The following is a 17,901-nucleotide window of genomic DNA, read 5'->3' as shown; positions in this document are numbered from 1 at the left end:
TGAAGTCTGTAGTCCAGGAGAAGTAAATAGTGAAAGTACTTCTTGGTCTTTAAAGTGACATGAGATGGCTCTGAATGTTATAGTTTAAAAATACTCTCCAAGAATACAAGCCAAATGACTGCAGGATTATAAGTTCTCTCTCCCAGTTGTTCAGGTATTAAAAACAGGCACAAGTAAGAATAGCCTTCAGAAGAACTAATAAACAGCACGTGAGTAATAATGCAATATACCCAGTGAGGATACTACACCACGTACCTTTTCCTCTTTTGACCAAATACCACTAAATAATAATGTCAACTTTCTTCCTTCCCACATATTCCCTCCTCTTTAAAAAAAAAAGGTGTTAAAGGAAATATGACTTGAATGTCAAATAAAGGGCACATTCTTGGGTTTCTCCCTTAGAAGCAATGCTCTCACTGTTGGAGGTACTGGTGGTGCCTAGAATTCAACTTCCCCAGCTGCTACTCCAGCATTTGCAGTTACTTAATGCTACCTTCAATTTCCCAATAGAGATTTACGGATAATGAGCCACACCCATCATCTTCCCAGTCCACCTGTCCCCCAGACATAACTCTGCCCCCTTGTGGCAGATCAGACCCTCCTGCCTTCTATGTTTCCAAATCAAAGCTGGTTCTTTCACATCATGAGAAATGCTAGATTCGTTTCCTATTCCTGTTGTAACCAATTACAAATTTAGTGTCCGAAAACCACAAAAATTCATCATCTTACAGTTCTGGTGGCCAGACTCTAATCTGGGTCTGCTGGTATGCATTCCTTCCAGAGGCTCTGGGGGAGATGGAGTCTCTTGGCTTCTTCCAGCTTCTAGGGGCTACCTGTTTTCTTTGACTCGTGGTCCCGTGCTCCATAGTCATAGCCTGCAGGCTCACACTGTCTCTCTTTGACCTGCCTCCTTCTTAAAAGAACCTTTGTGATGACATGGGGCCACCTGGATACTCCAGGATCATCCACCCATCTCAAGATCCTCGATCCCATCTGCGAAGTCCATCTTGCCATCCAAGGTCTCATATTCAGTTTCTAAGTTACGGGGTGGACTTCTTTGGTGGGGATGGGATTATTCAGCCTGCCCAAACACACAATGGTATGGAAGACATACTTTGGCAGCCACGGCTCTTGTAAACTCTTCCAACAAGCAGGAACCTTTGCCCTGAATATTTAACAGGTCAATTTATGCCTGGGAGCCAACAACTCACTAATACCCCCTCTTTCTACATAATCACTTGCAAATTAAGTTATTTTCTAGGATTCACAATTCAAGGTGATTTAGAGTACTCAAGAAAAGGAAAATACTAAGTCGAAGGACTAAGTCAAAGAGCAAGGAGGGAAGAAGGAAAGACTTTCAGATTTTATGTAAGACAGTGGATAGAAACAAGCAGTAAAAGTGTCATGACCTCAAAGTACCATTTAATTCTGAAACCTCACAGATCCTTAGCTTGTTTGTCAACTAAAAAGCACAACCATTTGTCATTGATTGGTGTCATTTATTCATGAATTTCCTGCCCACCCACACTTTCTCTTTCATATTCTCCATCGATCCATCCTTCAATCACTTCTCTTGTTAATCCCTGTTCATTTTTTTCATTCCCCCTACTGCTCATAAGCATGAGTATCCACGCACACCTGTGCACACAGGCACAGGTACAGAAGTAACATTTCATTGGACTTTCTTCTTGTAACGAGAACAATACTAATGTTTTTGCCCTCCTGAAATGTGTAGGTTCTAATCACACTTTGGACCAGGCGTCTGGGTTTCTGCAGTAGCCAGACTATTCTTAGCATCCCTGAAACAGATGTCCCATCGCTCACACCCCCTCTAGTGGCAGCCAGCCCTAGAACACACTGAGCGTGCACAGAATAAAGACTCAGAAAAACCTCCCAAGAACTCCCAAGAATATTTCCATGCTAGGTGTCACAACCCATGGACTGGTATAGATTTTACACAATCTTTCAAACAGACAATATCCTGGCTTTGGAAACTGGTCACTTTACGCATTAGGCATTTACCTTTTTCCTTTAAATGACCATTTGTACTGCCATATAGTAAACTCAGAAACAAAAACAGTGGGCACCATGGGAAAAAAAAATCCACGTTCAGTGAAAAAACAACAGACAAATAAGTTGTGAAATAGTCACATGATGGAATATTGTACAACCACAAAAAATGAATGAACTATAGCTATATACAGCAACACAACTGATCTTTTTAAAAACTGTTTTTAAAATGTTAAGATGCTAGTCCTAGAAGAGTACATAAATATGGTACCATTTTTATACGCCTCAAAAACAAAAACTTTAGGGATACATACACACGCAATTTAAATATATAAATATTCATATTTTGTTTAAATATATAACTATATTTTGTTGGAATATATAAACATTTATACCTTGTTTAGATAGAAATATTTAGATTTTATTTAAATATAAATATTTAGAGTTTGTTTAAATGTATGGATACTCATATTTCATTTAAATATAAGTGGGGTTTTTCTGAAAAGCAAATGAATGAGGGGCACAAAATTCAGGACCATGCCTGCTTCTGGCAGGCAGCAGGATGGGGTAGGGGAAGAGTGACTATCGGTCCTGATTGGATGACAGGTTCATGTATATTCATTTATTACAATGTTTTACAACTTATGTGTATATTACAAATATCCTTCAATATATTCAATATGATCACTAACATGTACCTAAGGAACACACATAGGTAGGCCGACAGACAGACAGAAGACAGCCCTGCCACTGACAGAACCCAGGGATAGGTTGTTGAAAGAAAACACGATAACCTCTTGAACTCCTTCTTGTTCACATTGTCCAAAGACTACAGTTCGGAGCACAAAGATAGAATTCCAATCTTATTCTAGATGGAAAGAGTTTCCAAATCTTGAAACACTTTGGGGTTTGTACCTAAGTCACTGGAATATTCATTCAACCCTGTCACTTGTATCTGGAGGCTCAACTTTGAGCTTGCCTCTGAGCCTCAGAAAGCAAGAATGTAAGAACTTTGATCCCACCTGGCCTTGGAAATTAATCATTTTTCTTCACCCAATCCTGTGAGGCTTTCTGTTAAAAGACACTCGGCCTGGCTGGCCCCACCTGGAATGATGCTGACATTTCTGAGGCTGGAACCTCTCCGTTGAGCCCCACTTGTTTCTCTGGACTTTGTCCCTGACCTTTAATTCCCATGACTGGGCCCTGCCAGTCTCTCTCCTTGTAACTAGAGCCTGCCTTTGCACAGCAGCTCAGGAGCCAGAGCCCCGGGCACTCCGGTGAACTAAATGCTGGGCGCTGCTGCCTGTGAGTGCTGGGTGTCACCTCCCCATATTCACTCTGCCTGCTGGGACATGATCCTTTTCATTGAATGTCTTTTGTTTCCCCTTTTGATAAAAGAATGTTCATTATAGAAAAAAAAATGTAATAAGGGTGAACGAAATCAAGAAAATAAAAAACGCTAATATTCCCCTCACCCTGAGATAACTACGTTTTATGTGCCAGCATACAATTGTGATGTACTGCGCTTATACCTCACTGCTCTTACATTAATGTTGAGATGCACTCGGGGTGGCTGGCAAAATATTAGAAAAATGTTAGGGAAAGTTATAGATTATAGTCTCTTTTGGAAGGCCAAAAGGTTTTATTGGGACAGGCTGAAGGCAGCCGGCTCAATTATATTCGCATAGGGAAAGACAGAGACAATAAGCAGCTTTCCCAGTGAAGTCTGTTTACCCCACATCCCTTTGTCTCTACTCGGTTTACTCATGGAAACTTTGCGCTGGATGCCCCTCTCAGAGGGAGACCAAAGGGGAATTACCCATTAATAGTGTTTACTCTGGGCCCCAGAAACTAACGCTTTTATCATTCATAAAACCACTCTTTTAATCATGTTAATTATGTGCTGACTTAGAGCCTCTGTTATAAAATCTTTACTGAACAAAATGTGAGGATGCGATGGGGGTCTTGGTCAATTGGCTACAGTTGCCCTCTGAAAGCAGCCAACGACCATCCCTAGCCCACCTGAACCACTGAAATGGGTGTGAGAGTGCATTCATTCATCCATCGTTGAGTCAGGGTCTGCAGGGACAGACCTCCGCAGGTGGTGATCAACGTCTCAGGAGGCAACCCCGATGTGACGGAGGTCACAGCTGGTGCCCCGTGTGAGATCACACTTTAAATCTACAATTTTTTATTAAAAAATTAACAATAAAGGATGACCTTTCATGTCCCTATATATTCTTCTACATTATGATCTTTATTGGCTACATAATATTCTACTGATCCCATTCACTAGGGATACATACCACCAATAACAAATAAAACAAAACTCACTGGTATAACACAACAGTCACCCTCACACAAGCCCCGGCCTCGGGGCCTTTGCACACCCAGTTCCTGCTGCCTAGAAGCTCCTCATACAGACACGATCTGCAACCTCACCTCCTTCAAGTTCTTACTCAAAAATCTGCAGTAATATCTTTCCTGAGCACCAGATCACAGACCGGACTCTCCCCGGCCCCTCTCACTCCCTACCCACCTCTCCTGCTTTTGTTGCCACTAAGCCCAGTTCAACATCTAACATTATATATTGCAGTAATTATTTTCTGACTCACTCCCTAGAACATAAACTCTAAAAGGACAAAGTTGTTTGTCTGTTATTTGTTGATTTATTGATTTATTTTTATTTTTTGAGACAGAGTCTCGCTCTGTCACCCAGGTTGGAGTGCAGTGGTGCAATCTTGGCTCCCTGCAACCTCCATCTCCCGGGCTCAAGTGATTTTCCTGCCTCAGCCTTTCAAGTACCTGGGACTACAGGCACGCACCACCACACCTGGCTATGTTTTTGTATTTTAACAGAGACGGGGTTTCACCATGTTGGCCAGGCTGGTCTCAAACTCCTAAGCTCAGGCAATCTGCCCACCTCAGCCTCCCAAAGTGCTGGGATTACAAGCATGAACCACAACACCCGGCCTGTTTTTACATTTTTTTCCTCTCACAAATGCTGAGAAGATGATCTGGCAATAAAGGTACTCAGTAAACATCTGTTGAAAGGATGGACTAATGAACAAACACATACGTAATTCTACAAAAAGACTGCAAGAAAATAAACTAAAAATTGGAAAGTGAGTTTAATTTCTAGTTGATGGGTCTCTAAGTGATTTGGGCATTCTTCTTTGTAGTTTCCTTTATTTTTGATTTCCTAAATTAGCATTGTATTACCTTTACAATTGGGGGAAAAATTAAAGTTATTTTATAAATGCTACTAGGCAAATATGACTACAAGTAACAATGTTTGGGGACTATAAATAAATAAATAATAGGGAAATAGATTTCTAACCACCTGCAAAATCTTAATTTACATTCATATAACTTCAATACAGGACAGGGTGAGTTATGAGAAATGTTAACTACTAATCATTCTTTTATAATTTAAATGTATTGAAGCAAATATGTTATTAGGTAACAATTTTTCTAGCCTAGTTATTTTACATATTTATAAATGAACTTCACTCATCAAACCTAATAAGCTTGGGGTTATGAGAATCTGAAAACATTGATAAAGCCATCAGAGTTTTTCCTTTCATTTGTTATCAAGCAGCTGTGCAGAGCCAAGGCACTGCCACAGGAAACACTGTTGATTAAGCAAGGATGAAGTAGCCCCAAAATAATGAAAAATGGGTGACTGAACTCACGTTCAATCAGATTGTCGTAAAATTACATTAACTTAAAGGAATGTCAAAAACAATCCTAAACAACAAAAATTATAAATTACAAGAAAATATAGGGTGGGGAGCTGGGGAGAAATAGCAAGGGGAGAAATGCCAGATGTAGGTGATGGGGAGGAAGGCAGCAAATCACACTGCCATGTGTGTACCTATGCAACAATTTTGCATGTTCTTCACATGTACCCCAAAACCTAAAATGCAATAAAATAAATAAATGGGGGAAAAAGAAAAGAAAATATAACATTGAGTGCCTTTTGCTTAGGGAGTCCTGAGTATTACGTATTACGACGTCATTTATGAGCTACCTAATGTCCACTGCTGCCAGACCCACAAAATCCTGGATCCCCTCATTTTCTATGTTTTGACTTGACAAATCTGAATTTAAGGAGAACATGTTACCTGTGGAAGGAACATGCAATCAGGAACAGGTCTGAAAATGTATCACCATTGTCAATGGAGCAACTAGAATATTACATGCACTGTTTGTTTCATTTTATTTTTTTTTTAGATGGAGTCTTGCTCTGTCACCCAGGCTGCAGTACAGTGGCACCATCTTGACTCACTGCAACCTCCACCTCCCAGGCTCAAGTGATTCTCCTGCCTCCCAAGTAGCTGGGAATACAAGTGCCCACCACTATGCCCGGCTAATTTTTATATTTTTAGTAGAGACAGGGTTTCACCATGTTGTCCAGGCTGGTCTTGAACTCCTAACCTCAAGTGATCTGCCCACCTCAGCCTCCCGTAGTGCTAGGATTACAGGTGTGAGCCACTGCACCTGGCCATCATTTTATTTTTAATGCCTCAAGAAATATATCCATTGCTGTCCTGAAGATCCACATAAATTTCCTAGCAGGCTCTTCCCTTGAACTTACATTCTAGGCATGTACTTAATTGAGTTAGACAGACTCTTCAGAGAAAAGCGTGGCCCTTAAGTGTTCAGCATGAGACTTTCTTGAAAACTCATAATTTTTTATGTAGGTACACCACTGATGGTGAGAAATAATAAATACAGTTCTCCATATCCTTTTTTTCCAAAACAGCTTGAAAACCTATTTCCATCCCCTTGTTTCACACTTGTCTTCAATGGAACTAATTTTCAATGCACAACTTTAAAAAAGTAACCACAGATTGGAAACTGCATGTAGAACTTGCAGAAACTTTCAGACCAGATCCCAGCAGCGCTGGTAAAGGCATGCTGTCTCAATGAATAGATCCGTTCTTTCTTATGAGAGGGGAAGAAAAGGGTTTTGACTCTCCATTGTGCAATATATGACTGCAGAATTGTACTCAATTATTATTTTTGAAAAGAGGAATAAAAGGCCTATTCGGGTTTTGATTTTGGCAGGGTACAGACTGTAAGACTGGCGCTTAGTTCCCAGGCTGGCCTAGGCCTCTTCAGCCAAAGATTGACCCAAGCACAGATATGCTTACACATAATGCATATGTTTCCTCATATTCTGAATTTAAGTGATCCTTTTGAGGGATGAGTTTTCATTTAATCTAATTGCTATGGTTTGAACGTCCCCCGCAAAACTCATGTTGAAATTTAATTGCTATCATGATGATATCAAGATGTGATTAAGACATGGGGGTTCTGCCTTCACGAATGGATTAATGTTTTTATAGCAGGAGTCGGTTAGTTATCATGACAGTGGCTTGTTATCAAAGTGAGTTTGAGAAAAAAGAAAAAAAGAAAGAAAAAACAAAAATTAAAAAAAAGAAATTGAAAATAAATAAGAAAAAAAGTAATGAAAAAAATAAAAGTGAGTTTGAGCTGAGCGTGATGGTGCATGGCTGTAGTCGTAGCTACTCAGGGAGCTGAGGCAGGAAGACCGCTTGAGCCCAGGAGTTTGACACTAGAGTAAACTATGATTGCACCACTGCACTCCAGCCTGGGTGACAGAGCAAGACTCTGTCTCTTAAAAAAATAAAACAAACAACAACAAAGAGAGTTTGGCCCTTTTTTGCTCTCTCGGGTTCTCCTGCCCTTCCATCTTCACCATGAGATGATACAGCAAGAAAGTTCTCAACAGATGCCCGCCCCCTGACCTTGGATTTCTCAGCCTTCAGAAATATAAGCAATAAATGTATTTCCTTTATACATTGCCCAGTCTCAGATAATCTGTTATAGTAACACAAAACAGACTAAGACACCAATGTATCTGTCACAGCAAGATTTTCTTTTAAAACTCATAGAGATGTGGCTCTCTGTCTATAGTTGTGACTGAACACAAAACCAAAAAATATAGCTTTCAAATACGATATCTTATTAACAAGGTTCAAGTTTTACTGTACAAGTTACAGGGTACAGACATAAGATTATGAAGTGCATGTTAGGTGACTTTAAGACACATTAGAACAAATTCAAACTGGGAAGTCCAGTAGTTTCAACACATGAATGTCAGAATTACTGTTACACTTAACATGCTGAGAGATTAGACCTCTTAAGCTATCAGGTAAATATTTAATGCTTTTTATTTGGGAATTCCAGGCAAGTTTGATATAAATGAAGATATGAGTCATATATATAAAAAAAGCATTTTTCTTACTAAGTTCCATTCATCAGAGGAGACAATTTGGCAAACACTAGATGACTTTTTACTTTTAAAAGTCACATAATGTTGTGCTCAAGAAATTAATGTGTTAGACATCTCTAATTTAAGTGCTCCAGTTTGTTCTGGGCCAATAAGCTGGGTGAATATCAAGGACTTGGGTTTTATAACCAAAGATTCTTGAATCCTTTCACCTTCCCACCTTTAACCCTCCGCGCCCCCACCCCGTCCCCTGCCGCTTGAAAGCATACAACCAGCTAGAGCATTTTCACTGGCAGTTATCTGGAAGGCCACAAAACAAAAGAGCATTTCACTGCAAGAATCAGGAACACACAACTGCTTCCCCCTGAGAGTCTGAGAGGGAGAAAGGCTGAGGACTCCCACGATCTGACCAAGCTGGAGGCAAAAAAAACTCACGACTCCCTTGCTAATCCCTGCTGGCTCTAGAAAGACTGACCCTGTGAAATCTGTGCTCTGCCTCTGAAGAATCAGCTCAAGGTGAGGCCAGCAGATGCAATGGCCCAGCTGCAAGCTTGGGAAGCCCCATCCACTTTCTGTAGACAGCACACTGCTAGGGGCATCTGGATTCCTGGAATATCTGTCAGGAAATCCCTAGCTTTCAGCCATAATTTTCAAGTTTCATGCTTTAGATGCCAAGGAAAAAATTGTTTTCTTTAAATTGGCAACAAACAATAAAACAAGATTTATGTTGAGAATAACTTCTTAATCTGAGTTATAATGTACAAACTATTAAAGAAATTTTGAATGATTTGTTGTATATAAAGTTGCTTCTTTCTAATTTATTCATACTTAGAAAAACCTGGCCAAACTGAAAACAATTTTATGTTTTTAAAGGGTGCCGTGCACACAGAAAAGGCCACATACATACTTTCTCATTTGTTAAGAGGATTTGATTTAATCAAATGCTATAGTTTCATGCAGAGAGGAAAAGCTATTATAATACTACCAATCAGATTTCAATTCAGTACTAGAAATGAACCAAAGGATGTCAATTTGGTTCCATTGACAGACAGCTCCGCCTAAATCCTATTCACAGATTGTAGAGTTAGTGTTTATTAAAGAAATAGGTCAAGTATGGACCCTTCTCAGAACACCCCCACTGAGAACCACATTTTCACAAATGAATTTTCCAGGTACAAACACTGACATGTGAATGGCATATGATTAAAATTATCTAATTTTGATTGTTGATGAGGCCATCAAAAATCAGACTCTGAGTTTAATATTATGCTCAGTATAACATTTGTGAACTTTATGAATACTCTTTAAACATCCAGAAAAACCACACCTGCATAAGTGTACATACACATCTACTGCCATCTTCATGCTAAATTTTGAAGGAAATATTTTAAGCTTAGTGTAGTTGACAAAAGCAGTTTTTCCAAAAGAATAAATAATAGTTTGTGAAATATATAACAAGTCATTAGGATTGTAGGGAAGGAAAGACGAAGTTATTTCTCAATATAAAAGCTTAACAAAGTCACCATGAGGCCAGGCACGGTGGCTCACATCTGTAATCCCAGCACTTTGGGAGGCCGAGGCAGGTGGATCACCTGAGGTCGGGAGTTCAAGACCAGCCTGACCAACATGGAGAAACCCCATCTCTACTAAAAATACAAAATTAGTCAGGTGTGGTGGTGCCATGCCTGTAATCCCAGGTACTTGGGAGGCTGAAGCAAGAGAATCGCTTGAACTCGGGAGGCAGAGGTTGCAGTGAGCTGAGATCACGCCACTGCACTCCAGCCTGGGCAACAAGAGTGAAACTCAGTCTGAAAAAAAAAAAAATGGCACCATAAGTGATGAATGATTCACTATTTGATCCACTTTTTTAACAGTGAAATTAATACTAGGAATGCTTCTTAAAGGTCCTGAACCCCCACCGAAAGAAGGTTTGGCTTATTCTGAGATCTAGCCCAATGCCAGAAAGAGGAAAAACTAAGCCTTGCTGGCTAGCCTGAGAATCTCAGTTGTGCTGCCAAAGGGCAGTTGGAGGTGATTTCTAGCTCCTGCCATGTGAAGGGAGGTTTCTGAGCACAGCACCTATGAGCATGGAGGTGAAAAAACCCTAATCCCACATGGCTCACATGAGCAAAAGGGCACCTCTCTCTGCCTCCAAAGATCTACTTATCAGTCACTGTATTTTATCCTGGAAATAAAGTGTTTTATAATTTTTCAGTGTTAAAAATATAAGCACTACCTAGAGCCAGATGCTAAGAATCACTGCAGACAACATACGAAATCATCAAAGAAATTCAAGGAATCAGTATTTAATTTCACATCTCCAATGTGGTGAATAGCGTTACACATTAGAAACCTCAGTGGACACACAGAGGAAAGTATCCCTTTGGTGTAACTTAGCATAAAAAGACAACAATATGAGAGGGACAATAAATCCCTCAAATTGCACCATCATACACATCACATACCTACATCGTACATCATACAGGCTGTGTGGGATACTTGCAACTGTTCACTTGTACCTCCCACTACGCAGAGGAAAAACTGAGGCCCAAAGAGAAGTGAAGTCGGGAGGACCACGAGCTGTAGGGCTGGGACCAGGATGAAAGTCAGTTGTACCTGGATATTCACCTAGGCAATTCTAGAATGAATGAAACCCTTCCTATAAATGGTATTTCCATAGCCTGCCTTCTCTGGGGCATGTGAGCACTTCCCCAAAGGAGAGAAAGCTTTTGTTAGGACTTTTTTTTCCCAACAAAAGCCCTAAAATAGATAGCTACTCAGTCTCTGACCAAACCTAATAGTTAGCCAAGTATGTCCTTTGGTTCTGCTGTGCTAATATTTTTTCCAAATAATTATTAGACACTCAAACAGCTTCTGAATTAAGAGAAAGCACACAGCAGAACTTCTCACATGCAAATTTTGGATGCATTAGAAGGGTTGTGGGTGCAGGAAAGAAGGGGAGATAATACCTTGACCAGTCAAACTGATTATCAGTAAATCTGAAAAAACTCTGAGTCAAAGAGCATGAAATCCTTTTTTAAATCCTCTGAAACTGCACTAGCTCCACTTGTCTCATCTTCCCCCAACTGCCATTAGAGAGAAAGCATCAATTTCCTTGCCTCACAAATGAGGTAACCCAGGCATAGAAAGCTTAAGACACTTACCCAAGGCAGCCCAGAAGATCTGTGGCGGGCAGGACTAGAACGTGGGTCCCAAACAGCCAGCCCCAAGGCTAGACCCAGCACACAGGCCTAGACCCCGTGTGCCTTAAGGGTGCCATTTTCAGCAAACTTCCAAATCACTGGCTCTGTTCTCATCAACAGCCTTCAAATCTTAACTCAGTATTCCCAACAGCCTTCAGATCTTAATTCAGTTTCCCCAATAGATTCTCCTGCTTAAGAAAACCAACTTGGAGATGCCTGACACACTACTTCAGCCATAACACATGTTGATGGCTTGTACCCTTGATAGGATGATGGAAATGACACTTTGCCACTGAGGTTTATCTCCCAAAAACACATACCCACAATCTAATCATTAGAAAAACATCAGACAAATGTTCAAGAGGGGACATCAATGACTAGTATTCACCAAAACGGCCCCTATCAACCAAAACAAGGAAAGTCTCAAAAACTGGCACAGCTAAGAGGAGTTTAAAGGGACATGACAAATAAATGCAGTGTGGGATACTAGGCAGGATCCTGGAACACAAAAGTGACATCAGCTAAGAACAAAGGAAATCAGAATACAGCATGGACTTTAGTTATTAAGAATGAATTCGCTATTGCTTTGTTAATCGTAACAGATGTACCACACCAATGTAGGATGCTATTAATGGGGGAAACTGTTTCCAGGGGTAGGGGAGTGTATGGAAAGTCTGTACTACCTTCTCAATTTTCTGTAAATCTAAAGCTGTTTTTAAAAATGTGCTGTGCCTGGTTCAAGTACAGTAGAACCCATCAGTAGTAATGTGTAGTAGTTACGACTTGTTGACATTTCCATTATAAACTTTAATTTTGAATTGTTTATGCATTATAACTGTGGATTTGTATTGTATTGGGCTGAAAGTTGACAGGATTTCAGCCACCATTTGTGAATTTTTACAAAGATTCATTATGTATATCAGAATCTTGCTTTTAAAACAAAAGCATGGAAAAAAAAATAATCATGCCTGTGTGAGAGAACCAATTAATGCAGGATTCAAGCCCACTGAACAGTTTAATTCCTTAGCGGAGCTCGATTCGTTTCACTCATATTTAAAATCTTTGTCTTAGAGGTTTAGTTAGCAGGAATCACTCCTCAGAGCCTACACACTTCTGTAGGAACAAGGTAAATGTCTTTATGTTATTTTTAAGACAAAGCCTCACTCTGTTGCCGAGGCTGGAGTGCAGTGGTGTGATCTCTGCTCACTGCAACCTCTGCTTCCTGGGTTCAAGTGATTCTCCCACCTCAGCCTCCAAAGTAGCTCAAATTACTGGCATGCGACACCATGCCCAGCTAATTTTTGTGTTTACTGTAGAGTCAGGGTCTCCCTACATTACCCAGGCTGGTCTCAAACTCCTGGGCTCAAGCAATCTGCCCACCTTGGCCTCCCAAATTTCTGGGATTACAGATGTAAGCCACCACACCTGGCCCATAAATGTTTTTAACATACATGGATCTGGCAAACAAAAATGAGAGCCATGCTCACCCTATCCCAGTTCCTATCTCTTATCAAATTATTTCCTAAATTAACCAATTAATTTATGAAGATGATCTGTGTGGGTAAAATGTATTTATATTACTAGATAGAAATGTTTTTCTATTGAAAAGTTTTTTTAATTAATCTTTATTTCTATCCATAAAGACTAAAAATAGAAATCTTTTTTTCATGTATTTCAAATCTTACTTGTTGGGTGAATTAAAATACTGGAAAAGAGGAAGCTTTTGTTAAATGAGTCACTGTACATATTTTATCATGATTGTAGAAATTATGTCATCATACCCATTAGACAACATGCCCTAAATTTCTGTTTTCAATTACACAAATTATTTTCTTACATGAATACAAACTTTTATGTTATTCATTTTTAAAAGAAATCTAAACATAAGCAGTATTTCTTATCTGCTCTAGACTGCTGGCTCAGAAATGTATTTTCTGCTTAGGAATCAGATTTTAAATGCTCAGTTCATTCTCTTCTTTATCCTCCTCCTTACTACTGATAAAGCTCTATCAGTAAAGAAAATTATTGCCTGTACACAGCTGCAATTTAAAATAATTCTAGAAACTCATACTTAACAAACTATGTATGAAATCCCTTGTCTTCATACATGTCTTTTACTGATTTCCAACATTATAATGCATAATGCAGATCCAATTTCCAGCTGAGACATTCTCTTACAGTTTTTGACTTAAATGCTTTCCCTAAAAGATGACAATGTAGAAAAAGCAGGGGAAGCATGGAAGCAGATAGACAGCAAAACCCAAAACACACTTTAATCAATTCCAAACACGTGGCTGTTTCCCTATCTCATAAGAGTAATCTAGAATTCTATCTTGACATTCCCACAAGCAAGTTTCTATAAAATAGAAAGAGAACCTTAACCTGCTTGTGCACAGCACACAGATCAGAGCATGGGGCAAGGCCAATGCCGGGCAAGACCAATGCCTCCCAGAACCTGCGCCAGCTCCTCCCTGGGGCCAGCCCACCCCTCCCAGGCCACCCCCCACCTCCACGAGAAGCACCAAGGATCACGTTTCTCTCCATATATCCAGTGTCACCCTCTCTCCTGAGTCTCTTGGCAAGTCTGCATTCTGCCCATGAATATTTGGGATTTGAAATGAAGAAACAAGAAAGCAGTTGTAAATTGATCATGAAATGAACCTTACAGCTGAAATAAGCCTTATTTCCATAAGCACAGCTTCCAAAGGCGCATTATATAAAATACCGGGTGATTCTTTTTTTTCAGAAAGAATTTTGTTCTAGTCACCCAGGCTGGAGTGCAATGGTGTGATCTTGGCTCACTGCAACCTCCGCCTCCTGAGTTTAAGTGATTCTCCTGCCTCAGCCTCCCCAAGTAGCTGGAATTACAGGCATGTGCCACCACACTTGGCTAATTTTGTATTTTTAATAGAGACAGGGTTTCTCCATGTTGGTGAGGCTGGTCTCAAGCTCCCGACCTCAGGTGATCCACCCACCTCGGCCTCCCAAAGTGCTGAGATTTCAGACATGAGCCACCACGCCCAGCCTGGGTGATTTTTTTATAAGATTTTTCATGGCATTATTTTGTCCGCCTTTCACACAATTCATTTCATCATGTCCACTTGTATACATGTCAGGCTCCTCAGCCATCCTTTTTAAGGAATACAAATATATTTTAAGGCAGAAATTTAAAAAATCAATTCCAACAAAAATTCATTTTACTGCAATATTCCCCCATACTCCACTCATTTTTCTGCCTCTCACACACCCCGCTGGTGGAGTGCACTGTGGTCCCCTCAATCAACTGCCCCAGCCCTTTCCTTATCCATTTGGAATCAGCCTCTTTACCATAGAATGAATGAATGGTGGATGTTACATAAAAAGAGGTGACGTTTGCCTCGGGCTGGGCAAGGATCCCAGCAGTGGTGAGCATCTCTTGCACCTCACAGCCTCTCACACCATCCCTGTGTTCCCCCCACCCTACAGTCCTCTGAACTGGCAGCATGAACTGAACTGACCCTCAAGAACATTCCAGGAGCCTTCTCCAACTGTGTGCAGCCCTGTGATCCCAACACAGCAGTTTTGTTCACATCCAAAAAATGAAGTCTGAACGGAAATCCCAAAAGAAAATGCCTTCCTCCCTCCCCCCCTTCTACATCCTCACACATTACGATTCTCATAAATTCATGTTTCCCGTATCACAGCAAGATACACACCACTTTCTAGAGTGAGCCCCGACTTTATCCTTGGCCTCCATGTAACTTCTTTATTTTCCCACTCTGGTAAATTATTCCTGGATTTAGATTCCTGTCACTAAAATTCTATTTCAGAGCTACATCTTGGTGGCTCGGTCCCCTCCCTCACCCTCCCTCCGTGAAGCCCAAACGGAAGGAAAGTTCCCTACCTTTCACTGAGGCTTCTCCACAGCTGTGCACCTGCAACAGAGAAGCAGAACGTGAAACTTAACAGAGGCATTTTCTCCTGAAAGATGCCTCAACTGAGAACTCGCCCAAGCTATTTAAAGTGGAATGCTCAGATCTTTAACACACAGGACACCATCAAGTCAAACAGTGTATACTTCTGGCACCACATTGCCACAAATTCAGGTAATTCGTCTACATATATTTATTGAGACCCTTCTACATGTAAAACACTTGGGTGGGTACCGTGGGAGACAGGATACTCTATAATACATGGAACCTGCCTCGGGGACTTCATTGTTCTCTGGGGCAGATGAAATATGCACAAGTAAATATGAACCAAGATAGGCGGTATAGGAGCTAACTACACAAGAGGGAGGCACACGCCATTTGAGTTCAGGAAAGACAGAAAATGCAGCTGCTCAAAAAGTGCCAGTAATAGAAGTGACATCTAAGGTGGGTCTTGACATGGTACTGACAAAAGGAGAACTGTTATCTGAAAACAGGAGATTTTTATCTATTCATTCTTTAGATGTTTTGACTTTTATATAGGTGCAAATGAAATGAACAGAAAATACAAACACACACACACACACACATGCATACACATACATATTAATATACATATTTGCTTTCTTAATTTTCCAATGAACACCTTTATTTGACTATATCTTGATATTATACTCCCAGCTACCAGCTTTAATGCAGTTCACTGTTAGAAATGACCATGAGGAAGCTTCTGCATTTTTCATCTAACAAAAAGCCAAAGGTGGCGGGCACGGTAGCTCACGCCTATAATTCTAGCACTTTGGGAGGCCAAGGCAGGCAGATCACCTGAAGTCAGGAGTTCAAGAATAGCCTGACCAACATGGAGAAACCCCATCTCTACTAAAAATACAAAAAAAATTAGCCAAGTGTGGTGGTGTGCGCCTGTAATCCCAGCTACTCAGGAAGGCCGAGGCAGGAAAATCGCTTGAGCCTGGGAGACGGAGGTTGCAGTGAGCTGAGATCGTGTCATTGCACTCCAGCCTGAGCAACAAGAGGGAAACTCCATCTCAAAAAAAAAAAAAAGCCAAAAGTGTTGTCTGTTATGTTTTTCAATATTCCCTATCAAAGATCTATGGGATAAATCCTTCTTAACCTTCACTTCCAGCAATAAGTTTCTCGAAACTGCTTGCTTCATTTTTTTTTTCAGATAATTAAATTTGTGTGATTGATCTGGTTTCCCTTTTTGCCTTGGCTGCCAGTAAGCATGAGGATAAATCTATTGCTCCATCAATGGTTACCATGGTTACCATGTCAGACTCTTGCTCCTCTTCTAGATCTCTTTTGAACAGTTTTGTGCTTATGTTTCAAATAAGCTTCTTCAAACTTGTTGGAGGAAGGTGGCACATGAAAACAAATTGAAAACTCGAACCCAGAGGACTGAGCAATAGTGAGGTCTCAACTAAAGTCGGAAAGTTGGAGAGCATCAACTCAACTTGTCATCTGACACTTCTCTAACAACCCTGGAGCCAAGAGTGGAGAAAGTAGACAATGGTATAGGATGGGCATTTGCTTGTTTGTTTCATTATGTAAAAAGTAAAGAAATGAGCATGGCTGATGGATAAGGAAACAAGAACCTTTAGAATGGTAAGGACAGCATCTCTGCAATCATTGAGCATGGACCAGGAGGGCGCTAAGTAGAGGGAGGAAATCAGTCTAAATACAGGGCTGAGGAATAGTACAAGTGGCAAGAGGCCTAGCAGGGAAGGAGTCCATCCAAGAGTCAAAGAGCTAGTTCATCAGGCACAAGAGGCCAGTGAGGAATGAAGAGAGGGTGCACTGAGAACTCACTCTCAGACTCTGCAGGTCTTGAAGACACGGTGCTTCCAAAGGCCAAGGTCAAAGATGAGGCTGCCTGATGGCTAACCAAATCCAGGCCATCCAACAAGCTATCAGAGTACGAGTTGGAATGACAGAGAATGGGGAGTGCAGGAAGGACTACAGTTCACAGGCCACAATCCTTACCGAGGCCACAGTTGACAGCAACCAAGGTGCTGAGGCCAGGCATCAATGGACAGTGTAGATTTCACAGGAAGGAAAGTATAAAGCAGCAGTGGTTGCAGATGCTCCACAGGTGGTTGTGGGGAGCCACAGGGCCACCCACTAAGCCCTCCTCCCACAGCACAGGGCAGTAGCTAGAGATCTTCAAGAGAGCTGGGGGCCAGGCACACTGGCTCACACCTGTAATCCCAGTGCTTTGGGAGGCCAAAGCGGGAGGATAGATTGAGGCCAGGAGTTGATATCAGCCTGGGCAACAAAGCAAGACTCCGTCTCTACAAAAACTTAAAAAAGAAAATTAGCCAAGTGTGATGGCATGCACCTGTAGTCCTAGCTACTCGGGAGTCTGAGGTGGGAGGATCACTTGACCCAGTAGCTGTAATAAGCTACGATCACACCACTGTACTCCAGCCTGAACAGCAGAGTGAGACCCCAATTCTAAAAAAAGAAAGAAAGAAAGGGGAGAGAGAGAGAGAGAGAGAGA

The 17,901-nt window shown here is 41.0% G+C and overlaps 1 protein-coding gene across 2 annotated transcripts in view; it reads right to left on the bottom strand.

Moving 5' to 3' along the window:
- The window catches only part of RETREG1 (reticulophagy regulator 1), a 141,342-nt gene that overhangs the window by 73,229 nt on the left and 50,212 nt on the right, over positions 1 to 17,901 (bottom strand). For both annotated transcript variants that reach the window (XM_017524658.2, XM_037737125.1), the window contains exon 3: positions 15,359 to 15,389. In XM_017524658.2, the coding sequence (XP_017380147.1) occupies positions 15,359 to 15,389 (31 nt within the window). The remainder of the gene's footprint in view (positions 1 to 15,358; positions 15,390 to 17,901) is intronic.

This window comes from Cebus imitator, unplaced genomic scaffold (assembly GCF_001604975.1).
Source record: "Cebus imitator isolate Cc_AM_T3 unplaced genomic scaffold, Cebus_imitator-1.0 Scaffold35, whole genome shotgun sequence".
Lineage (NCBI taxonomy): Eukaryota > Metazoa > Chordata > Mammalia > Primates > Cebidae > Cebus > Cebus imitator.
This window is presented reverse-complemented; position numbering and strand designations above follow the sequence as displayed.